At 42.0% G+C, this 25,594-nt stretch overlaps 1 protein-coding gene and 1 long non-coding RNA gene across 2 annotated transcripts in view; both read right to left on the bottom strand.

Moving 5' to 3' along the window:
* Window positions 1-533: 533 nt before the first annotated feature.
* Window positions 534-6,089, bottom strand: LOC311063263. Its single transcript, XR_014602562.1, has 5 exons — window positions 6,013-6,089; window positions 4,800-4,947; window positions 3,777-3,916; window positions 2,633-2,681; window positions 534-1,271 (listed from the first exon to the last, which is right to left on the bottom strand). It is a non-coding gene; the product is annotated as an uncharacterized lncRNA (long non-coding RNA).
* An 11,308-nt stretch (window positions 6,090-17,397) lies between these two features.
* The window catches only part of snap25a (synaptosome associated protein 25a), a 45,268-nt gene continuing 37,071 nt past the window's right edge, over window positions 17,398-25,594 (bottom strand). Inside the window, exons 6-8 of the mRNA XM_084082497.1 lie at window positions 21,817-21,936; window positions 20,025-20,169; window positions 17,398-19,383 (exon numbers count right to left, since the gene is read on the bottom strand). Of these exons, the coding sequence (XP_083938623.1) occupies window positions 19,315-19,383; window positions 20,025-20,169; window positions 21,817-21,936 (334 nt within the window). The 3' untranslated portion in view covers window positions 17,398-19,314. The remainder of the gene's footprint in view (window positions 19,384-20,024; window positions 20,170-21,816; window positions 21,937-25,594) is intronic.

Raw genomic sequence — 25,594 nt, 5'->3', positions numbered from 1 at the left:
AGTTTTAGAATTGTACTCCTTTAAAAGTTCAGAGATTTAGAATGGAGGCGGATGGAAGGTTTTGGGACCTCAAAAAAACACTTTCACCTAGAAACTCCATTTACAGTTCAAAAAATCCACCTTACTGTGGACATGCATGCTTGAGATTTTTTATTTTGAAATCATTTGTAGTTTTGGAGATATTTAACTTTAAGCGCCCCATTCATTGTCGATGCGGCAATGGACATTTAAAGGCAGGCTTACAACTACATACTTATGCCTAGTAACCTCATTCATACTTTAAAATGTTCATCTTACTGTGGACATGTTTGCCTGAAAAGGAATCTTTGAAATGTTGCATAGTTTTAGAATTGTACTCCTTTAAAAGTTCAGAGATTTAGAATGGAGGCGGATGGAAGGTTAGGGTTAGGATTAAGGGACCTCAAAAAAACACTTTCACCTAGAAACTCCATTCACAGTTCAAAAAATCCACCTTACTGTGGACATGCATGCTTGAGATTTTTTATTTTGAAATCATTTGTAGTTTTGGAGATATTTAACTTTAAGCGCCCCATTCATTGTCGATGCGGCAATGGACATTTAAAGGCAGGCTTACAACTACATACTTATGCCTAGTAACCTCATTCATACTTTAAAATGTTCGTCTTACTTCAGAGGCTCTATACAACTACTGTAGGTTGGTGCCTTGCATGGTTTCCTCCGCCATCGGTGTGTGAATGGGTGAATGTGTAGTACATCGTACAGCGATTTGAAGGGCCGGAAAGACTATAAAGGCGTTAAATGCATAAATGCAGTCCATTTACCTGTGCACAAGATGTAACAATATAAAACAACCTTGAACCATGAGTTTAAGTAGCAAAAACATTGAATCCACAAGCTCACAACGCATAGCGACAGAATGTGAGCTTATAGATCTGCCATTTTTAAATATTTTTTAAAGCGAAAGTGGTCAAGTGTGTCTGTGGGTTTAAAAAATATTTAACCAATGAAAAGAGCTCGTGACTAAATACTACATTGGATACATTGGAACACAGGTTATTTTTCCCCATTTCCTGAAAACGAAACAGTTTTAGACATGCAAGGTTTCTGTTTCACGGCTTGATAATGCTGAGGAGCCCACAAGGACAAGAAGACCACTTCATTCTGTTGTTGATTGCAGTCTGTTTCTGTAGCCCCCACCACCACTTTCGACCTGAAGCCTGTTTGAAGTGATCGGTCATGGCGCTGTTGACTTGCTGCTTTGTAGCATGTACGTGTAGTCCCAATGGCTTCTGCAATGAAAAAACAAAACAAAAAACATCAACAGCAAATATAGATGTTGCGTAGTACAGACAAGAAAAAATGTCTTCGTGACTATACATCTTATCAATCACATGTGTACACTGTGAAGAAGCAATCAACAGATAACTCTTCCACTGACAGAATGGATGGCTGTCTCTCTTTTTAAAATATTTTTGGGGTCTTTTTCTGCCTTTATTGATAGGAAAGTAGACTTGACAGGAAACGGGGAGAGAGATGGGGGGTGACACACAGCAAAGGACCACTAGGCCAGCGGGCGCCCCTGTGGCTGTCTTCCTTAAGGCGCTCTTCCCATGTTGTAAAACAAAAAAGGCTTGCACACTGTGGGCTCCTGTTGCAAAGTGCTTCATTGTACCCGAGTGCTGCTGTGACGTTTCAGGCTTTCGCCATTCTCCCGTTTAAGGAGAAGAGCATTAATATGACCACCTCGTCATGGAAGCCTCCCAATATGGTGTTATATACAGTGGTTCTCAACCTTTTCAGGCTGTGACCCCCCAAAATGATCATATTTGAACTGGGGACCCCCTCACCCTGATAAGCACTTGGAATGTAAGGAGTTGAGGCATTCAATTTAGTTTCACTCGGTTCCACAGATAAATATTGTGAAAATAGCAGATCTACAAGCTCACAATGCCTTGCGTTGCGAGGCGTTGTGAGCTTGTAGATCGGCTATTTTCACAATTTTGTTATATTCGGCTATTTGACAATTTGGCCAATGTTTAGCCCGTTTATGGTATAGTTTGATGCAGTAATGGTTTTATTTATTTTCTCTCTTTTTTTTAGGTATTATTCAAAACGGTCTTAAAAGTCCTTAAATTGTCACTTCACTGTCATCTGAGGACCCCCCCAAAATCATGTGGGGTCCCCCCTGGGGATCCCGACCCACAGGTTGAGAACCACTGATATACACCAATATGGTGTTAGTTAAAGCCTTGCATCTCTTCGATGCCATCACTGCAACACCAAATCCATTATGCCGAAAATAGCTGATCTACAAGCTCACAACACGTTGCAACGCGACATGTTGTGAGCTATAGATCGACTTTCACAGATGGTTTGTCTATTATGACGTGTCCAGAATAGGGACTATAGGGTTAATGTGGCTAAAATGTACCTTGTGCAGTCTTCACTCTTTGCTGTAAAGGAATATGGCCCCAATGTTAAATACAAAATACAGTTTAACACTTTCCAGCTCTACAGATTGTTAGCCCTGTGCCGTTTTCTTCAAGAGGGCCTAGAGCATATTTAGTTTTTGGCCTGATAATACATGTGAGAAAACAAACAAAAACAGTCAACATAAACAATATTTGAATCTATACATATAGATAGATACCTTGTGCTTGTTCTGGCTCTTGATGTGCAGTAGAGAGTACTTTCAAGATCTACAGCGGAAAACACAATGAAATAAATTCAATGTTATGTGGTTTGACATTTATACTTATAGCTGCTGTAAAGATTGACATTACCATTTTGATTAATTGAATACATTTCTGGTGTCAAGCTTAGAACACTTGTCTAGGACCAGTTGCAAATTGCAGACAGGTGCTTTTTATGGCGGTTTTGAAGGAGGGTACGGAGTCTCACTTTTTGATGGGTGTTGGTAGGGCATTCCACACTTTGGTGGCATAACAGAACAAATTTAACCCCAAGTTTGTACCGAATCTGGGTTGAACGAGTTCAGTGGAGCTCCTTCTGGTGTTGGGCCTGCATGTGTCTCTCACGTTGTTGAAGCAGTTAGACAGGTACAGTACATGGGCTCAATGATCCCTTGAATATCTTGAAGACCAGGCCCATTGCAAGTTGCTGTACTCTGTCCTCTACCCTGAGCCATCCCATGCTATAGTATAATGAGCAGGGGTTAGGCGAGTCCTAGGTGTGAGGTTTAGTAGTAACCTGATCAGTTTGTTTTGGGAGGTCTGAAGTTTTGCTTTTGTTTTAATGCCTTTGAGGTACTAGTGTACCATGAGGTGCATGCATGGTCATAAAATGGGCTTGCTTCAGGGGATTAGGGACTACTAGACCATACCCGGTCGACGCATCCGTGGGGGGATATGCGCACATGATCTGGCAACCCGGGAGGCGACATTGTTTGACACATAAACGCTAATAAGAAGCTGAGATTTGATGAAATTGAAAAACGGGCTTCACAGTTAAGTTCAGATGGTAATGGTCAATGGCTGTGTGCAAAATCAGAGCAATTGGTCCAGCCACTGAGGAGAACCGGGTAGCTTCACTCACTCACCTACCACTACAGACAGAGGTTACTAGAATTATAGTAGGATGAGTTAATCAACATAGCCTTTCTTTAAGTATACCTGGTGTGGAGAGGGGCTGTCAACAGCACAACAGTGACATGCTGGCATGGCTAGCATGTTACCTAGAGAGGATAATTATTACAAATGTACAGTGGAACAGATACGTCTTCAGCTATAAAGAGGACACCATTGAATAAAAATAAATCAAAATTAAAAACTCACATTCAGGTTGTTGGGATACAAGTCTCAGAAATGTCTGGTGTTGGCTGAGCTGCTTAAAAAGATGGGAGGCCTCGAGTCCTGTTCCCGACGATCTTTACTGCACGTCTCTCACTTTTTTTCCCTGTCCTTCTCCACTATACCTATAAATTAAGTCAGAAAAGACCCAAAAGAAATCTTTTAAAAAAGATGGGAAAAGAAAAATGGAACACTTGGCAATACAACAAAAGTTTACAATTTGATGTGTCAATATAAGTAGTCAGTGTAGTATAGACCAATTATTTGTTAACAAACATTGACACTGGACGCACAGGTGACTGCAGGTGACAACAGATCACCAAATCCGCTGTTTTGGGGTGCGCTGGTTTTAGTTCATTCAACCCCCTCTTGTGTGTTGGCTAGTGAGGTGCGTCCTAGTGAGACATATGTACTTCACCCCGCAACGGTATTGCGCGCCCAGAACAGCTGACATACAAGCTCACAACCACATCGCGGATGAGACTGTTGTGAGCTTGGAGGTCTGCTGTTCTCAGACGTTCTCTGCGCACGACACCTTCGCGGGACGGACGGGTTGCAGCTGCGTGAGCAAGAGCAGGTTCTGGTGCCATGATTATAGAGCGCTCCCTCCATTCTTATGACAGCCACTGGAGGTGGGGTTTGGGGGACAACTGTTTTGAATTGCTATTATTGTTTACACACAACAGAAACCAAGGATTATATATTTCAAGAGCGAGAGATCACAGTAAAAATCCTAAGCATTCTTTCTCCATACTGGGAGAAAAACAGCATCTGAAAGTTTGATGGGATGCATTTTTACACGTGAGACTGTGACCACTTTTACATCGCATCTTATGAGCGGTGGGGTTCAGTTGGTGCCGGCCTGCGTGCGCATACTGGTTCTTATTAGTGTGACGTTGTCTGTTAAGGCGTCTATATAGTCGCTGGTGAAGTCTAGGGTGGTGAAGTCTGGTGTAATATAATGAAAGACATGAATGTACAAGAGATACAGAGTCACTTTGAACGTACCATATGCACAGCATACTTTCTCAGCCTGGATCCCTCGTGCCCTGTGGTCGCCGGTCGCTGGCTGTATGTCCGTGGTCTTGTCTGGTCATGTGTCTCATTCGTAGTTCATAGGTCACAAAATCAGTCCCAGCAGCCATCAGCCAAAAATCTAAAGGCACCAAGCATGACACACAATAACAGTTTTAACAGATAATACCTAGTTCTGTACCAGTACCAATCTCCTCCTTTTTCCCCATTATTTTTTGCATTTTTCAATTATATGAAACATGACAACAGTATGGCTCTTGTGTTGAAAAAGAAGAAGCCTATAAACAAACCAACACAGAGCAGATAGACATCACATAAAAATACATACACAACATAATAATAATAAAAATAAAAAACATTTATTTATCATTCAATTTGTTCAAGAATCATCTCCAACATATTAGGTTAGTACACACACACACCTCTCTCAAGGCCAAATATATACACACAGTGACCCTCACTCTCCACGATAGCTTTCGTACAGAGTGAGGTTCCAAACAGGGCTAGGAGCATACTATAAGCCAGGGGTCTTCAACAGGGGGTCCGGGACCCCTAGGGGGTCCTCAGAGTTACTACAGGGGGTCCGCCAAATCTTTGTGTTATATGATTTTTTTAACCTTAACCACTTGAACCCTAGCATCCCTTCTCTGAGGAGAACTTTAGCCAAAAATGCAGATCTACAAGCTGGGGTTGTGAGCTTGTAGATCGGCTATTTTTGGCAAAGAGGTATAGGTGTAGAGGGGACAAAAGAGCAGACCAAGTAAACAAAAAAAGTATAATCTGAAATCAATTTTATACAATATAGAGGGGGTCCCTGCTTCATCTCTCCCTCAGCTAGGGGGTCCTTGGCCTGAAAACGTTGAAGACCCCTGCTATAAGCTAAGCCTGCCACTCTTTTCCTCATATGTACACTACAATGTGTCATTTTGAACCATTATCTTAAAACATAAGCTGTCAATGAGTCGAATATTAAATAGAAAAACATGTGTAGCCATAAACCAGGTACCGCCCTGTGTAGTGTCTAGTCTAGCGTGACGTAGGCTACTTTACTAACAGAACTGAAGTTTTCAGCTCAATATAACCTAAAAAATAATAACATATTTGACATATCATCGATGAAATTATGAAGTTTAGAACATATCCTAACCATTTCTAGTGCATAACTGTGATGTTTTACATTACAAACCTGTTTTAAACAGCTGAAATGAGGAGAAACGACGGTCGGCCGGAGAAACTGTTGTTGTATCACCAGCAGCTGTGTTCCGTCAGCAAGGATAAGGTGGCAACAATAAGACTTCCGGTAGACGATCTCTTCAGAATAAGAGTACCCTCTAGAGCAAAAAGGAGCCATTGAAAAACGGTTAATTTGCACATTAAAACTATAAATTAAGCATTTAAACGACATATTATGTTTCTATACAACACATATTATGTTTCTGTGTACCAAAAAGGGATTTAAAACATTAATAATTTATATAAATGGATAAATGCTGTTCAAAGGAATGCATAGCCTATACAAATTGGACACTGGACAGGAGACGGCCGCGAGGCAACACTTTGGACATACGCACAAGTTCACTAAGTGTGGAGGCCAAAATCGTCCCCCCAAAACTTTGTAGTGGAGTACATTTTTTTTTCCACCATTTTGTCACTACCGAAACGTTTTTGTGTCACTACCAAAACGAAAGTTAAATCCGAAAAAATCACTAAGTGTGGAGGCCAAAATCGTCCCCCCAAAAACCTATAGGAGTACGTTTCAGGCAATTTAGAGTTGATTGGTAGTACTTTGTAGTGGAGTATTTTTTTTTTCACCATTGTGTCACTACCGAAACGTTTTTGTGTCACTACCGAAACGAAAGTTAAATCCGAAAAAAAATCACTAAGTGTGGAGGCAAAAATCGTCCCCCCAAAACTTTGTAGTGGAGTAATTCTTTTTTTTTCACCATTGTGTCACTACCGAAACGTTTTTGTGTCACTACCGAAACGAAAGTTAAATCCGAAAAAATCACTAAGTGTGGAGGCCAAAATCGTCCCCCCAAAAACCTGTTAGGAGTACGTTTCAGGCAATTTAGAGTTGATTGGTAGTACTTTGTAGTGGAGTATTTTTTTTCTTCACCATTGTGTCACTACCGAAACGTTTTTGTGTCTCTACCGAAACGAAAATTAAATCCGAAAAAATCACTAAGTGTGGACTGAGCCACACTGGTATGGAAGATGCAACTCTATTTAATGACTATAAGATATGACAATAACGGATTTGTATTTTGATGACATTAAACATCCCTCTGTTTGCTCTCAATGAAAGAGTACATCTGGGTGCAGAGAAAAATGTTCCAACAGATGTTTTTTAACAATAACTGTTGCGTTCCTTGTTTCTTAGTTATACTTGGTGTTCTACAATACAGTTGTGTTTCTTTACACATTTTAGAAATATATCTTCTTAGTTCTAGTTTTAACTTACACTTGTGTACCTTTTGTTTTGTAGTGATGTCTGAGTGTTTCCTGTTTGCTGCTACCTGTCTTGTCTCACCATGTCATTTGCAAACGTTGTTCACCTGTGTCTTGTTTAGCCCTAGCCAATCGTGTGTTGATTGTCCATAGATAAGCACCTGTGTCTCCAACGTGTTTCAATCTGTTTGCCCTTCACTGCCAGTCTGTTTGTTGTATGTAGTTGTCTGTGAGTATCTTAGTGTTTGATCTAGTCTCCTTGATTCGGTGTATGTAGGCTTTCTTCTTGTGCTTTTACAAGTGAAACTTGCAAGTGCCCTCCTAGTCCTTCTCGTGCTCCTTGTGTTCCCTGGTTTTTGTCATAATAAAAACAAGAAAACTCCATGTATCTGAACTAGTCTGCCTTGGTCTTTCTGTCCTGCACTCCCTCCTGACTCGCATAGTGACAGCAGTCTTCATTACTTTTGGAGTCTCATTCTCCCCTCGGCTTGTTTGTCTTTTGGTTTGCATCCATCATCCAACTCCTTACTTCTAAGACATTTTAATTTCAATGAGCCCCATATCTCTGAGAGTGTACAAATGGACCATTAGGGGTCCATTTGGTTCCATTTTGTACACTCTCGGGAGTTACAGAAATGTAAGGGGACATTTAGAACCCCCTCAAGAAACCATGAGGGTCCCCTGGACCCCACTTTGAAAACCACTGCTTTGCACACATCCACTACAGATTCTGCAGACTAACTCACTCATAAACAATTAGTTAATTAGCCTTTGTCTTTATATTCATCAATTCTGTGTTTAAGTGTATTGCTCTTATTTTGTTTGAACTCTGAGCCAGGTTCACACATTAAAACTGATAGTTTTGGTCTTCTGAAATTGATAAATGACTTTAAGATATGACAATAAGGAATATGTGTTTTGATAACATTAAACATCCCTCTGTTTGCTCTCCAACCATCCTTTGCATTTTTTTTTCAACAGATGGTTTTTAACAACCTAAAACTCAAAAAAAGTTGTGTGATAATGAACCCTGATCATCAGTGAATCTAGTAGATTCAGTCATTCTGTCAGGGGGAGAGGTGTTTGCTGTAGACTTTCAACTTTTGACCTGCCACCTCTTCCTAAAACTTCAAATATTACCTCCAGTTTCTGATTAGTGTGAAAAGCCTGGTGGCGCAAGAGAAAAGGAGAGGCCTCACAAGTGGAAGGTTGGGGGTTTGAATCTTGGTCCTGGTAAATCTCTATCTTTGCTCTTTTTAAGGCGAGGAGCGTGGAATCAGCCCGCCTCCCTCTTCACGCCCTCTTTTAGCTCCGGTAGAATGGGAGGAGCATGGGTAAAGCCCGCCTCCAGTGGGAGGAGCTTAATACATTTACATAATAAGCAAAGCCATTTTTTTTGTATGTCACTGTTAGTATTATAGCTGACTTATTTGTTATTTTTTTGACCACTGTTTTATGTTTTTTTATTGAGGCACACTGAAGTTTTGTATTGATTGTTGTTTTGGTTGTTTGAGATATTTTATATTTGTTGTTGGAGTTGACTTTTGTATTATTTGAGCTTTGAACCCTGAACCTTTGGTTTATAAACCTATGATTCATCTATTGAGCCACGCTGGCATAGGAGATATAATCGGGAATGTAATAGTTAACTCACCTTTTACAATTTAGATGGAAAGTGAAAAATGCTCTTTGGGAGTTTTGAACCCAGAACGTTTGGATTATAAACCCCTGATTTATCCTTTGAACCATGCTAGCATGGAAGAAGCAATCGGGAATGTAATACTTAACTCACCTTTCACAATTTAGATGGAAAGTGAAAAATGCTCTTTGGGAGCTCTGAACCCAGAACCTTTGGATTATAAACCCCTGATTCACCTGTTGAGCCACACAGGCATAGGAGATGCAATGGGGAATGTAATAGTTAACTCACCTTTCACAATTTAGATGGAAAGTGAAAAATGCTCTTTGGGAGCTTTGAACCCAGAACCCTCGGAATTGAAACCCCTGAGTTATTATTTGAGCCACACTAACATAGGAAATGCAATTGGAAATGTAATACTTAACTCACCTTTCACAATTTAGATGGAAAGTGAAAAATGCTCTTTGGGAGCTTTGAACCCAGAACCCTCGGATTTGAAACCCCTGAGTTATCATTTGAGGGGTTCCAGGGCGGTTATCGGACGGTCGGAGGTTGGCAGGTATGACTGTGATGCTGGATAACACACACACACACACACACACACACACACACACACACACACACACACACACACACACACACACACACACACACACACACACACACACACACACACACACACACACGCACACACACATTCCCAAGTCAATAATTTGATTTGATGACTGGCGGAGTCGACTCAAAGAGTCTCCTACTGAGTCTCCTATTGACCGATGACCTGGTCATAAAATTATTGGCACAGGAATACGACAGAAACAAAAAAAAAATCCACAAATTCAAGGCGTGTGTAATTGAAAGAAAATAAGTAATTGTTTGGGGGAACTACAACCTTTACTTGAACATCGACCTAAACACAGAGCCTGGCCCTAATCCTAACCCTACTATGACTACATTTCTACATGAGTGAAAACATATAATGTTAATAATTATCTTTCCACTCGAAGATGTAGTTTGTCAAACCAATGAAAGCAGAAAATGCCTGCTATACCTCTGTGCTGCAGTATCTCATTTCCACCACCAAGAGTCACTGTTGACATAGCTGCTTATCCCTGACAAATGTTTATGGCACAGATGAGGATGACAGTAGAGGTCATCAGCCTGTAAGAGGCCTTGTTTAGCCCTAATTAAAGATCCATCCATACACGTTTCAAGCTAGAACAAACAGGCAAGGCGATCACAGCAAGGTTATCAGGGTTAGCAGACACTTTGGCTCTGTGAATCTGTAAATAGGAGGCCAAGGTTAGAAATACCTGGCGGCTGTAATCTCTCTTTCCCTCCCTCTTTATACCATTGTGACTCAGTCCTCCCTTTGTTTGTTCTCCCCCCCCCCCTCTCTCAATCCACCCTGCATTCTATGTATTTTAGTTGTTTCCCCTCCCCCAGTTGTCACCACCGCTCCAATAAAACGGCTCCCAAGGGGTGAAAATGCCACAATAACACACACGTACGTCACATGCACACGCAGACCTGATAGATTATTTTATTCATCCGTCAGGAAATTATGTTTGCACCCTACAGGCATCAGAAATATTTGACAAACACTTGACACCTCAGTACAATTCCTTAGATTTAAGCAACATGGTTCACCTGTGGTAACCTGGCTCAAGCTCGGTGTGTGGGCAACGAGATTGAGAACAGGTTTGTTTACAGAAAATGTCAGTGGGGGAGTTTCTATGTTAAGTGGCTCTCGAGTACATGCATGTGGATAAGCTCTTCAAGGGGGGCGTTTTTTCCCGGAGTGTTTGTACCTGAGAATGACAAGGAGAGAGATTATGAGGAGTGGAAAAAAATGGGAAGAGGGAGAGAGATAGAGCGAGACAGATGGTGCTGGGAGGGAGACAGAACCCAGAGAGACTGAGGAAGAGGAAGGGAGAGATTGCAGTGGTTTCCCTGTGCGTAGGAGGGAGCAGCCCCACCCCTCTCTGCTACCCTGCGCCTTGTCTTCTCGCACACCGTTGTGGGTGTGCCGTTATTCACGCACGCGCGCACACACACACACACACACACACACACACACACACACACACACACACACACACACACACACACACACACACACACACACCACTCACCTGCCCTCTCCTCCACCATGCTCCCTTATACTCTCCCTCTCTCCCTCGCTCCCTCCCTCCTCTATCTTTTGCCGTCCCCCCTCCTCCTCGCGAGTCTCCTTTCCCCACTGACCCAGTCCAGTAAACAAAGTCCGCCCCGTAGGTCAGCGCATCACAGGATATTTAGAGTCGGCTGCAGAGCGAGCCCCCTGACAGCCCTCTCTCTCCCCCACCCTCGATATCCATCACTCCCTCCACTCATTTCCTTTATCTCCCTTCAGCATCCTCTGTTTCTCTCTCCCCTGCCTCTCAGTTCTGTTCATCCCTCTCTTTTTGGCCCTCTCTGTCTTCTTTTGATCGGTTGATCATCCTCCCACTGTAGTTATTTTATCATGTGTGTATGTTTCTCTCTTTCGCTCCCATTCTCATTCTCATTCTCATTCTCATTCTCATTCTCATTCTCATTCTCATTCTCATTCTCATTATCTGTATCTGTCTTTGTCCTCTCCTTCATTCAAAAGTCCAACTCTGAGAGTGCAAAAAATGACCTGTAAAGGTGCATTTTCCAGTGTGGACAAGCTTGCTTCATGTTCACATAACAGAGCATAGCCTTACATAAGATTCCTTCCCTCCCCCTACTCACTCTCTCTCTCTCTCTCTCTCTCTCTCTCTCTCTCTCTCTCTCTCTCTCTCTCTCTCCTTTCCTCCTTCTCTTTCTGCCCCTCCCTCGCTAAGTTGGAATAACATGATATATACTGTAACCAGCATAGTAGAGGAAAGTGCCTTTTGCACGTAGAGACCAGCACACAGTAGCATACATACATACATGTTAGCGTGTGCAGACACATAGACCCATAGGTCTGTTCACCTGAGCCTGCGTGGAAGAGCATGTGAACCCAGAGATGCTGTGGAGTACTTAACATGAGAATACACACACACACACACACACACACACACACACACACACACACACACACACACACACACACACACACACACACACACACACACACACACGCACATGCATAGCCATTGAGTCCGATTCTGAGTGGTGTGATCTAAGCCGTGGGCTGAGGAGGGAGTATGAATACAGTATGAATGCATTTACAATGGATGCAAGCCTAGCTTGTTATTAATTATGTGTGAGTGAGAGAGAGAATTTGTTTTGTTAATTGAGTTTTGTTCATTCGCTTGTGTGATTGGGCATGTGGCTGTGCATACACATACTGTGTGTGTGTGTGTGTGTGTGTGTGTGTGTGTGTGTGTGTGTGTGTGTGTGTGTGTGTGTGCGCGCGCGCTTATGGCGGGAGGGTGTTATTCCTCCAGGCGTCATATGCTGCTGACTCTTAACAAATTGGCTTCCAGACTGTGTCAGCAATAGAGAGAGGCAGACAGCAGACACAAGTAAGCACTAGAGAGAGAGGTAGAGAGAGAGAGAATGAGAGGGAGGGCTGGTGAGTGGAGAAAGTGAAAGCAGCAGTGTCTGGAGGATGGATGGGGAGAGCAGACTAATAACAATGGAACTGAGCGCTGGAAAGAGAGCAGACAAGCAGAGAGTGTGGGTTGTAATACAGATAGGGAAGGAACTGACAAAATAGGTGAGTAAAGAAATGAAAGACTAAAGTGGGAGGTAAACACGCACGCGCATGTGCGAACACACACACACACACACACACACACACACACACACACACACACACACACACACACACACACACACACACACACACACACACACACACACACACACACACACCGCTGTTGCCATTTCTGCAAATTTCACATTTTCACATTATTGCCAGTTCTCTATTAGTTTGTCTACTATAAATCTGCACTACCTCAACCTATGCTACATAGATTTGGTACTCAGCTGAGTGGGTAGAGAGCCAAGAGAGCCAATCTACTGCCTGTGTTGAAGTGTCCCTGAGCAAGATAATAGCTCCCCCTGTGTGTGCTCATTTGAGCAGCCATCTTCTGGGTGAAGCTGTAATAGCAATTTCCACTCCCCCAGGGACCAGAAAATACTCCTTTCCATTATTAGGTTAGCCTACGGAAAAGTCTTAATGGTTAAAAACACTGCTTTGTGTTCAGAAGGTTGTTGGTTCAACTCAAGTTGGGTTGGAATGACCAAATTCTCTCCATGGACTTCTCAAGCAGATGGCAACAATAGACCTGGCAGGGACTGTAATTGTAATCTTGACTCTAATCAAGATCAGTATAGTTTGCAATGTGTGTCCTTAAAAAATATTAAATAATAAAACCTCACCTGCCAGAGCCTCTGCACGTACCTGGATGTCCTCCTGAGTCCTGGGTGGACTGGCTAAAGAAATGGGCTTTTCAGATTATCAATAGCACCCAGTAAAATCCTCAGTATTTATGTATCCAGTTGTAACTCTGAGTGTGTACAAGTGTAACCAAATGGACCATCCATTTGGTTACACTCTCAGACATAATTGAACACTGGTTTTACTCTGCAAGTCTGCAGCTTCCTGCTTTTAATGAGAGAAAATCAAGAACCAATCAGGATTTATTTGTCATTCACATACAGGTACCTACAGCGTGGTGTGGCATGGTCGGCAAGACAATATACAACAAGATAATAATAGAGATTATTCTGGATTATAATGGAATCAAATATTATGAATACAAATAATACAACTAAAATGAGATCAAAATTTGGTAAAAAATGTGGTTAAAAGGTAAATGAGGTACATTATTCAGTCTAACCCGGGGTCAGGTGGGACTGTATGTGTGAAGCAGGATGTTGCTGCATCCACTGGGCTTTGTGGACCATCCCTGATTAAATAAAAATAAAATAGACATTGTAGAGCAGTGAGACAGAGATATCTGGCTTATAATAATTCACATAGTGGACTCAATACACATACGGCATTAGCAAGGATTATTAAAACAGGGAATTAAGAAAGTCATTAGCATGTACATAAATATGCTGATAGTGCAGTAATACTCTTGTGTGTGTGTCCCCTCTCCCCTTCTCCGTCTGAGCAATCAAATTGATGCAGTTTCACTTCCTTATCTACTGTCCTCAACACATGGTCATAGATAATGGCCTCCAGATGTTATACATACCCTGACGAATACACCCATTTCGTAGATCGTGTGTGTGTGTGTGTGTGTGTGTGTGTGTGTGTGTGTGTGTGTGTGTGTGTGTGTGTGTGTGTGTGTGTGTGTGTGTGTGTGTGTGTGTGTGTGTGTGTGTGTGTGTGTGTGTGTGTGTTTCAGTCAGTGAAATGCATGCCACTGATGGGGGTCATGTCACCAATCACCACTTATCTGCAGAATATTATATTAACTGTGTGTGTGTGTGTGTGTGTGTGTGTGTGTGTGTGTGTGTGTGTGTGTGTGTGTGTGTGTGTGTGTGTGTGTGTGTGTGTGTGTGTGTGTGTGTGTGTGTGTGTGTGTGTGTGTGTTTGAAATGCGTTGGTAACTGTTAACAGACGTAATGAGAGGAGATGATGTGATGATAACACAGAAGAACAGGATACATCTGTAGTATTCCCATAATATCCTATCCTCAGCTTCAAGTAGTGTTTTTTATTTGTTATCCTGCTGAATAATTTATGAGATAGTGTGTGTGTGTGTGTGTGTGTGTGTGTGTGTGTGTGTGTGTGTGTGTGTGTGTGTGTGTGTGTGTGTGTGTGTGTGTATGTGCGTGCGTGCGTGCGTGCGTGCGTGCGTGCGTGCGCGCGTGCGTGTGAGAGAGAGAGAGAGAGAGAGAGAGAGAGAGAGAGAGATGGTGAAAGATAGAGAGAAAGATAGAGTTAAGTAGGGGAGAGCAAGAGCAAGTGCGAGCTATAGAACAATAAATGGGAGAAGGAGAGGGCGATAGGGAGAGATGTTGGTGATTGCATGGTATTGCAGCACTTGTTTGCACCAATGGCTCCCTCGCACTCTGAAAGTACTGAAATTATAATGCAACAGTGATGGCACAATAACACACTATTCCTCAACTTATATTCTAAAAGATTTTTCTCTTGTCTTTTAAGATTGTCATTTTGCTGAATGAATACCTCAAATCATAGTTAGTTGTTTTCTTTACCCGTAGTTGAAGGGGAAATGGCAGAATGTTTTAATTTACATGCCATAAATAACAGAATCATGAAAACAGCTTAGCTCCACAGCACAAAACTGTCAGTTGTAGAAATTCAGACAACATACTGATTGAAACATCGCAATGCTTATTCCAGTATCGGAAATGGCTCTGATACTGCGTAACATGTTGGATCGTGCATCGGTGAGTACTCAAGTCGATGCACTGATCCATATATCACATCATTTATCATGATGATCCTCTATTTACACTACACTGACAAGCAACACATACAGATCCATACTTAGAAAGTAACAGCTGTTATCTCTAGACATAAATGAATAATGTATAGTAGATCTTTCAGAATGAATTTATCGAATGCCTGTGCCATTATGATGTGTATACTGTACAGATAGAGAACAGGCTTTGTTGTTATTGGACAGGGCAGTGAATACTCACAGAAACCTATATCTGTTCCTTCATAATAAACAGAATAGATATAAAATTAATTCTGTTTAACAAAAGCATGTTTTACAGTCGACACCTTTATGCAGAGCACCTTAAAATACAGTGAGTAGTGCAAACTGTATAATTTAGATGAATATTGACTTGTATGACTTTAACCACTTAGTCATTACTACAGTATATACTTCATTGACAGGGGTTCCCCAGTGGTCTATACTTGGTCCCCTCCTTTTTTCCCTTTACACCAAATCTCTTTCCGAAAATAGCCACGGTACTATTTTTGCTGAATGTTATTATCGCTGAATGTTATTATTGCTGAATGTTATTATTGCTGAATGTTTGTCTATTATTTTATGACATGCCCGGAATAGGGATTGTAGGGTAGGGGTGGAAGACCATAATACCATAATTTTATAAAATTCATAGCAAACTATAGCACCATGTTGCTAGTATATCCAAAGCCTTTTTATGCAGAATGCCTCAAACAGTAGCATGAGGCCAGATGCTATTGGTATGGATGGGGCTACAGCTCTACTAGTTCTATGTTGGTCCCAGTGGAGAAGACAGTAGCTGAGGAAGCCTAATACACAAGCTCGGCCTGTTCCCTTACACTGCTCCAGCATACTGATAAACTATGATAGATTGTACTGGATTGTGTGTGTGTGTGTGTGTGTGTGTGTGTGTGTGTGTGTGTGTGTGTGTGTGTGTGTGTGTGTGTGTGTGTGCGTGCGTGCGTGCGTGCGTGCGTGCGTGCGTGCGTGCGTGCGTGCGTGCGTGCGTGCGTGCGTGCGTTGTATAGTGCTGCCATCCGTTGTCAACACAATCAGAATTTGAGTCAGTGTGGAGGACAGACAAGGTATCTCAATTACGAGGTCATCCACAGATTTGTCTATTTTTATGGAATTTCTTCAGAGGTCCACAGTGATGGATAAACTCGATCAAATGCTAAAGAAGTTTTTCCTGATTCTATTTAAAAGAAAATTCTAAAACGAATTCATAATTATTCCCAATGTCTAAGTAATACCTTTAGTAAATATGTATGTACTGACTGTATACCAAGAGAACTAAATCTCATCGTGCTGATTGTCTATATAGATTAATAATGTAATCTCACAATTCCAAGATTGCATTTAAAGAGCCTTTTATTATTACTCAATGAAACAGTTATACTGTAGCCTTATCTTAAACTATGTATTTGTCTCTTTTCAATAGTGGGAATGCTTAATCTATGACTTCATAAGACACAATACACAATTATCTGGTCCCAGTGGGAAACCAGTTGAGAATAAGTAATGCAATGGACCAACACGCCACATTATCGTTGTGAATGAATGTATACCTATGGGTCACGAGACATACAGTAGATTTACTGTGTGTGCAGTATATCTATGTCTCGTGACTCTGATCCTAGACACAATTCTGTTCAGTTGTCCATACACTTATATGTCCTGAGTGTGAATACACTCAATTGAATGCAAAAGGACATTTATCCCCCTGCACGCTATCTATGTAGCCTCCTGCAAGTAGCACAGGTGAGGTTATACTATCTTGTTGAATTTATTTGATTTGGTAGAGACTTTAGTGTCTTTTTAGCGGTGCCAGCCGCTCTACATTTGACCGTGTGTGTGTGTCCGTCCGTCCGTATGTTTGAGCATGACCGTGTGTGTGTGTCCGTCCGTCCGTATGTTTGAGCACGGCAAAGAAGCAACACATGCGCCACTTCAACACACACACACACACACACACACACACACACACACACACACACATTTGACCGTGTGTCAAATGTGGCTTTAGACCACACAGATAGATCCCCTGTAAATAAACTAGTTGGCTTATGTTAAACACTTTCTTTTATTGATTTCAAACAAATAATACAACAACACCACCACCAACAATACAAAACATTACAAAACAATGCAAAACAATAATCACCATACAAAAATCACAATACAAAAGACAAATCCAAAACATAAAAAAACAAGGAAAGCAAAATTACAATAAAACGGAATAAAAAAATTAAATACAAAACCAAAAATATTTCTCTTTGATAAATAAGCTATAGAAATAACATCCCCTGGCCAAGATGTCTGCTCAGAGCTCCTTGGTGGTCCAGAAACCAAAGGCTGTCGAATGACAGGAGCAAAAAAGACAGACACGTGTGTGACTAGGGTTCATTACTTTTAATCAATTCAGCTAGCTACAAAATGTCCACCACTTTACACACTGACAGGATACAGAGAGGGAGTCTTTAATATTACATGCGTTAGAGGACATCAATCTTACAGTTTGACCTATTGTTGTCTTTCCTGGATTTTAGGCATTTATTCATCTTGTTCTAACTACTCCACATTTTGGCGATTTGGTGTGCATAGCTCTAAAGTTCAGAAGCAACAAAAAAAAACTTTTGTATGTCATTTTTTTTTCTTGTTTCAGAGTCTTATAGTCGTTCATAATTATTCTCATAATTATTTTTGTGTTTTTCTTAACCAATAATAAACCACACGGGGAGAATAAACCAACAGATACAATCTTTTTATAAAAGTAAGGTCTCTCAGAAATATGTGTCTTTGCTTTACATTGCAAACATTTGTTTTTTTCAGAGCATCCAAAACCTATGTTACAGTACACAACCAGTCTCCATCTTTCAGCACATAATCAACATTTTCATCACTGAACTGCATATTCATTTAGAAAACAGGTCATTGTTTTTTTTTGCAATACAACCCCCAAGTCCTCATTTTTTCCCCTCATGATCTCATCACCTGTTTTTTTAATTATCCCTTTTTGCATTATTTTACAACGAGATGGTCACAGTAGATAAATATATAGAGACAGAAAGAGTGGCACTATTGCAAACTTGTAGTAGAGTATGGAACGATCAACTGTGTCCTAATACTGAGCATGCGTTTTTGTCAATTTGCTACTGCCATGTTATCTTTTTTTAATATGTATTTTTCAGACATGTTTTTTTAGTTATAAGGCTCTAAAATCTACCATTTGTCATGCAGAGAACGCACAAATCACGTCACTTGGAATGCAATGTCTAATACAGCTACAGAGAGATCTAGTTGCACATTGTCTAAACAGGAACTCATTATGATTGCGATGAGGGGAAAAAAAAGAACAATGAAACCAAAGACTGCCTTTGTTTTTGATTGTTAAGTGCTCTTTGTAAACCCCATCAGCCTGGACCCTCGCTTAGATACATGTTTATTCATGTGATTTTTGTTCTCATCCAATCGGTCTTCTCCCTTTCGTATGACGACACCAAAATAAGGAGCATGACAGTAGCCTAAATGGAACGACACAGTTCTACCAGGACGACACTCAGAAAAGAAAATAACGAAGAAAAAAAACAGCTTGTAGAGCATTCCTATTATACTTGTCATCCAGCGCAGTGTACTTTTGTATATATATATTATATATGTTATATTATAATATATGATATATATATATACTATATATTTTTCGATAAAGAGAATAAAAACTTCACAGGTGAGCTAGAGAGCCATCGAGTCAGCACTATATACAACCTTTGGAAAGAATGATATACGGAGTATAAAGAAATCATCTTTTTACGAGGACAATCATTTTTGAAAAAGCTCGACAGACGACAGAACGACATTTACAATGAGGGGCAGGTCGGGGGAGGTGATATGTGCATGTGTGCAAACCTAGAAGGTCAATACCATGATGAAAGCATGTCGGCGCCTGATGGCAGGTTGGCGCTCACGGCAGGACAGTGCGGGCTTAGGGGGGTCGAGAGGGAGCTTAGCCACTGCCCAACATCTTTGTGGCACGCTGGTTGGCCTCGTCAATCCTGGTCTTGTTGGAATCGGCCTGGGTGGAAGGAAGAGATTAACAAAAAGAAGAATGTCAGGATATAGGTGTATCGGTGTGTCGGCGTAGCTGTCGTGGTAGCTTCGCAAGAGGTCAAGATCAGTTTTGTTGAAGTCACAACAGTGTTGTAGCGTTCTCCTCATGTTATTGCATTAGGAGTATTAGCAGAGTAGCCCTGCCTGTAGCCCAGAAGCCTAATATCTCCCTTGCCCGGGAGAATGAGACACAGATCTCCCAAGCGGTAGATGAGCGGTAGATGTTTAGTTTCCCACATGGGTGATTTGGCTTTGAATCCAGATGGTTACATAAGTGGTAAGGGGCGGTTCATTATGGCCCTTATACTATAGGTGCCATTTTAAATCCTTTGTCACAAATAGTGAAACGGCAGCTAATAGTTGAGACCGAGCGGGAGTCGCACTTGATTATGTTCACAATTATACTTTACTTTCTGAGCCACAAATTCCTAACGCATCACAATGTGTCGTGAACTTGTAGATACAGACCTTTTCACTATTATTGAAAATTGTTGAAAATGTGTGGACATTTTGAAAAATCTTGAAAATACAATCTTGAAAATACATACAATACATACAGTCTACATATCTGTGTACTCTAGACTAATGTAATGCATGTGGCTGTACCTTGTCCATGATCCTGTCGATCTGGCGGTTCTGAGTATCGATCTCGTTGCCCATGTCCAGTGCCATATGGCGCAGGTTACCAATGATACCTCCCACCTGTTCCAGGTTCTCATCCATCTCATTCTCCCGGGCATCGTCTGTTACCCTGCATGCACACAAACATGCACATAGGAAGTATATTTAGATAGAGTAATGCGCACGCACGCGCGCACACACACACACACACACACACACACACACACACACACACACACACACACACACACACACACACACACACACACACACACACACACACACACACACACACACACACACACACACACACACACACACACACACACACACACACACACACACACACACACACTGCCATGTCCATAAATTTCACTTGAGGTTCATTTATTCTTGTCAATAATATTTATGTAAAATAAAAAGTTTCTAAGTGAAGAAATAGGAGTGATGTTTTCAGATTTTTCATTTCTCCTCAATCACCCTCTGTCTTGCTTCGTCTGCATTCTCATTCTCTCCACATAAATGCCTGGGCACCTGCAGATGGTCATCTCTGACCTCTGACCTCTCTGTCTCTTTCTCCTCCCTCGCTGGTCCCACCAGGGTTCCCTTACATCCCACATTCTCACCTCACCAGATGGACAATTTATTTCCTTTCAGTTTAAGCACTCTGTGTGTGTGCGCGTGCGTGTGTGTGTGTGTGTGTGCACGCGCGCAACAAACACGCATCCTCCCTCTAATTTTTCTTCCTACACAGTCAAATTGGCAGTGTTAATTTAAAGCTCCAATCCGTGACTTATTTTTATGAATAAAACATTTAAACCTATCTGTATGGTAGAGTATGTTATTACAATATAAGTAGTACATCTATTATGGTTGGAGGTGGTCTCCCTATTCTTCTTCTTGAGAAAGTGATATTTATCAGAAATAGGCCCGGATTAGACTTTAGTCATCTGGAAATTCAGTAAATGCCTTAATTTTAGTTTTAAAGTAATTTAAATTTCCATACAATTATAGTACCTTGTAGGCTATCACAGGGTTTCAATGTAATTTCCTGTCAATTAATGTGAATTATTGCACATTTGAACAACCTTTTGTATGCTTTGCAGCGATGTTTTGCCAAGAGAACGTTATGCTAATACAAAATAGGCCCATGTTATTTATCATGTGTGGTTATGCTTTACTTCTGGTTGACATGAATGAACATATCTATCTTGTGTAAATGAAGAGGAGGAGAATGTAATTTTGAAACATCATTACCATTAGTATGGATCTATTAATAGCCCAGCCCACTGTGTCTCTGTCCTTGGTGCCGAAATGGTTAAAATTCTGCACCCCTTTATGTCCCTTATCGTCTATCTGTTTGTATTTGGGTCCCAATGAAAACATTGCAGGGCCAGGCAGCGGATGGGAGCAGTCGGTCAAAAATAAACTGCAGGCGGGACGGGTTGTACTTGGCAATGGATGGTAATGGTCAAAAAGCCAGCGGGAGAGCACATGATTAAGAAACCAGTCCCTCAGGGACTGTCCCCTGTAGGTGTCCCCTGGTGTTGGGCAGGACACCTACTGGTTGACAATGGTAGAGTTCTTGGTGGTAGTTCGGACATTGTTGCAATTACCCCTCTCCATTGGCAGAAGGAGACGATGCACTTAAAAGTTATGGATTGTGGCTTTAACACCATGAGTGTAAAAATGGACCCTTACACTCTCTGAGTAAAATGAACGATGAGGATTTACCTAAAGACACACACACACCCTCCAGTGTCATCAACCCTCTCACCTGCGGATGAAGCCCCCGCTGATGGCCATCTGTTCACGTTCGTCCACGACGCGGGCAGGCTGGCTGGCCACCACGCCATCCTGATTGTTGCCCCAGGCCTTGCTGCCCCCAGTCTTCATCCTGGACACGTCCGATGATGAAGAGGAAGCAGGAGTAAAGTGACGACGACCACGAGGAGGAGCAGGAAGAGGAGGAACAGTTATTCATCAACTCTACGCTCATCGCTTTACTTGCATAGTCACTGAGATATCTACGAAGAGAGCCTAGGATTTGAGGCAATGCAGCAGCACGTAAATAGTGGCTAATTCACACTCCGCCATGACGCGACCCTTTCGCTCGACAAAAAAAATGCATTTTCAATTGTAAAGGCTTTTACAACAGAAAAAGGTGTCGTTAGGCGAAAGGGTCGTGCAACGAAGTCTAAATCAGATGTAAGTCTACAGCGTGATCAGCTGACATACAGACGTGCTATTTGATAATCATGCATCCAGCACAGAGATATATGACTAAAGCCCAACTCATGCTTCACCATACGACCGTGCCGCTCGCCGTAAATCTGTCATTTTCTGGCGAGCGGTATGGCCGCACGACGAAGTACAAAGTGAGCTCAACACAGGACTAGATTAGGTCAAGCAGAGCATAGCAGGCGTGGATTGGCTGGTAGATCAGTGGGGAGGTAGGTTTGGTTTGGCTGGGTGCGGTTTCTGTCATCATACAGCAGCACTGTATGTGGCATCGCCACAGTCATAATCTCCACGATGTTATATCTCCTAGGTATATAACATACTGCTGGAAAACAGGCAAGCCTCGTACGCTGAGTCACATACCTTCACTCAAGCTGGAATCAAACCAGGGTTTATGTGTAACACAGGCATGCGTGGTGACTGCTGCAACACTTGAGATGACTCGGTTATTGGGACCCCCGACCGAGACCCCCCGCACCCTCCCAACACTCCACCCGCTGGTTTCTTCTATAAACCCCACCCGCTACCATTTCTGATGCTGTTACATTGGTAAATACACCTCCACCCCATACATACAAACACACACAATCCCCAACCCACCCCCACCCTACATTCCACAGTTACGTGTCCCTGTGTGACAGAGAACAGAGAAGAGACAGAAGCTTTTGGCAGACACACAACACAGGACGTGTTACATCATCAGGAGGAGACAACGACAACAATTAGTGTGAAGAACAAACTGCAAAAAAAAGGAAACGAGGGAAAAAAATTAACAACTGAATTAAAAACAAGAAACTGGAGGGAGTCAATGGAGAAAAACCACTTTGGTTAATTATGAATCATTAATGGTCTTATATTAGTCACGTCGGACTGCTTTTGATAAGCCTTCATATCATGTAGAATTAATGTAGAGAGAATAATATTATGACAAGGTTCTGACAGGATGATTGGGTCGTCAACCAGCGAGAATAGACGATTTCTGTTCAATGGGCTAACAAGTTACATCTGTGCTAATGTAGCAATCTGTAGTCCATGTGTTTCATCACATTATTTTGTCCAAAAAAAGTACAATAAGACTGGGTCAAAAACTTGTATATGGCTGGACCATGAAACGCTTTTGATTTTAAACAACGGATACAGGAACATGGTCGGCGATATGTAATCGACCATGGCCATACAGGCGTCATTTGACACCAGTGTCAAATTAGGCAGTTAGGGCAGTTAGACATAACATCCCTTAGCCTGGAGGGAGGATTGCTCTACGATTAGCTACTCCGTTAAGCCAACCGGCCGACCAATGGTGTAACGTCATCAGTCACTCAGTAAGTCAGTCAACAAGAGACTTTTGCATTTATAGGGCTCCACTGGTTGACTTTCGGAAGATGGATCCTTTCACTGTATTGCCATTAGGAAAAATACATGCATTCATGTTGGTTTGGGATATTAAACGGCAGATCGGTCAGGCATACAAGGGCTATATCAACATATCATATGTCAGCTTCTGTCTAACATCGACACTCCCATATATTTATTGTTCTGTTCAAACGGCAAAACCTCAACCTTCTCTCTCTCTCTGTGTCCCTCCGTTTTTTCCATTTCTTCATTGATATTCTGCCTTTTCTCTGCTTGTACTGTTGGTTTTGTTGAGGAAGCATTGTGGTTGTTTCAGATGGAGATGTGCTTAGCCTCCTACATTGGATTTATTAATAGAAAATGGACTGAGGCAAATATTCAGTTGACTCCCTCTCCCTGGTGACACGGAGCAGTGTGGTAAATACACACTGCCTGTAGTAATCCTCTGCTCTTCGTGTGATATACTATTTTCTTTGTCTTCACTCTCTTCCTCTGGTGCCTTACTAAGCATCCTTCCCTCCCCTCCCCGTGTCTCCACTCCTCTCCTTTGCTGTCTTTTCCTCTCCACTCAACTCCTCCAGGTTGTTACCCTGTGTTATTTGGATCTCCTCTGCTGTCTTGGAATGGATAAAGTCTGTTTCCCTAATCAGCTTCCCTTCAAGAGATGATCTGATTAGATCACACATGTCTGCAGATCCCTGGGTGAAAGTGAAGTTGTTCCATCTAACTCATTCCCAGAGAGACCTGCAAGTTGATCTATACGGCGATCAAACTCCTCTAAAGCTGGCATGCAGACAGCCTGGATCCAAAGGCATTAGCACCAAAAATGCCTGGAGTCAGCTAAATCTAACAGACAGCTGGGATTTCAAAGGCATTAGTGCACCATTTACAGTACCCTCTGTGTATATGCAAGAATAAATCACAAACCAGTGAAAAAAACTTCAGACAGAATTTGATTCTCTTTGTTCTTGCAGGCATCTCAGCATCTATCTTTGCCTTTTCAGTGAACTTCCCGGCATGGTATCATGGCGGTATCTGATGGGGTTGACCTACATGTATGTGAATTGCGAGCCCCCCTGAGGCGAAAGAGAGACCTAAGCTAACAGTAGCGTGGAACAGCTAGTACAGGATAATGGCTAATTTAGCACAGAGCTCCACAGGAGAGTGCCGCTGCAGAGAAAATGCACTGAGTTGTGCCATATATGTTCTCTCTCAGTGGTCAAGTCTCAGATCTGATCAGGAACTGTATGTTTCTCACTGTCTCTGACATCCCAATTGTGGGGCACAGCCGCACAGGCGAAAATAGTGGAAATTGCCGATCTACAAGCGCACACGCGTTGGCTATTTTTGCTGTGCAACACCATTGCACAACAAAGTATAAAATAGGGTTTAAGTGGTTAAACAGATGCAAAATAATTTGTGAAACTACAGTTTACTCAATAACAAGTATGTTTATTCCAGGGCCAATTATTCTTTTGTTTCCTTCTGATGTAAAAATAGACTGCTTAAGTCTAATGTCGTTCCGTTTGTCACTTAAAAAACAGCAAGTCTTTTCTCTGTCCTCCTGTTTATCCCTTGTTCATCTCCAACCTCTTCAACCATTCCACAGTTGTTATCCAGCTAACTAGAAGACATCTCCCAGGCCTGCTCATGCTAAATGAAACACACAAGGATTTGATCAGCATCAACCAGCAACCCATTCACTGTGTCAGCATCGCCACCTTATAGCGTAGAGGTCATCACGTGTGGCATTGTCGTTATGCGGTGCATCATCATCAGCAACACTGTCATCATCATCATTATCACCATCACCATCATTGCATGCATGAGCATTCAACAGGGGCATGCCACTGGCAGGCATCATTGGCACTTAGTGATTTTAAAGAATGGCTGAGAGGGTGCGTTCAGAGAGGGTGAGGGTGGGGAATGTGGGACAGAGATGTTTAGTTGCCTGTGAAAAG

Source organism: Gymnoscopelus microlampas (assembly GCF_963454915.1).
Source record: "Gymnoscopelus microlampas genome assembly, chromosome: 16".
Classification (NCBI taxonomy): domain Eukaryota; kingdom Metazoa; phylum Chordata; class Actinopteri; order Myctophiformes; family Myctophidae; genus Gymnoscopelus; species Gymnoscopelus microlampas.
The sequence above is the reverse complement of the archived record's forward strand: the minus strand, read 5'-3'. Positions and strand labels throughout refer to the sequence as shown.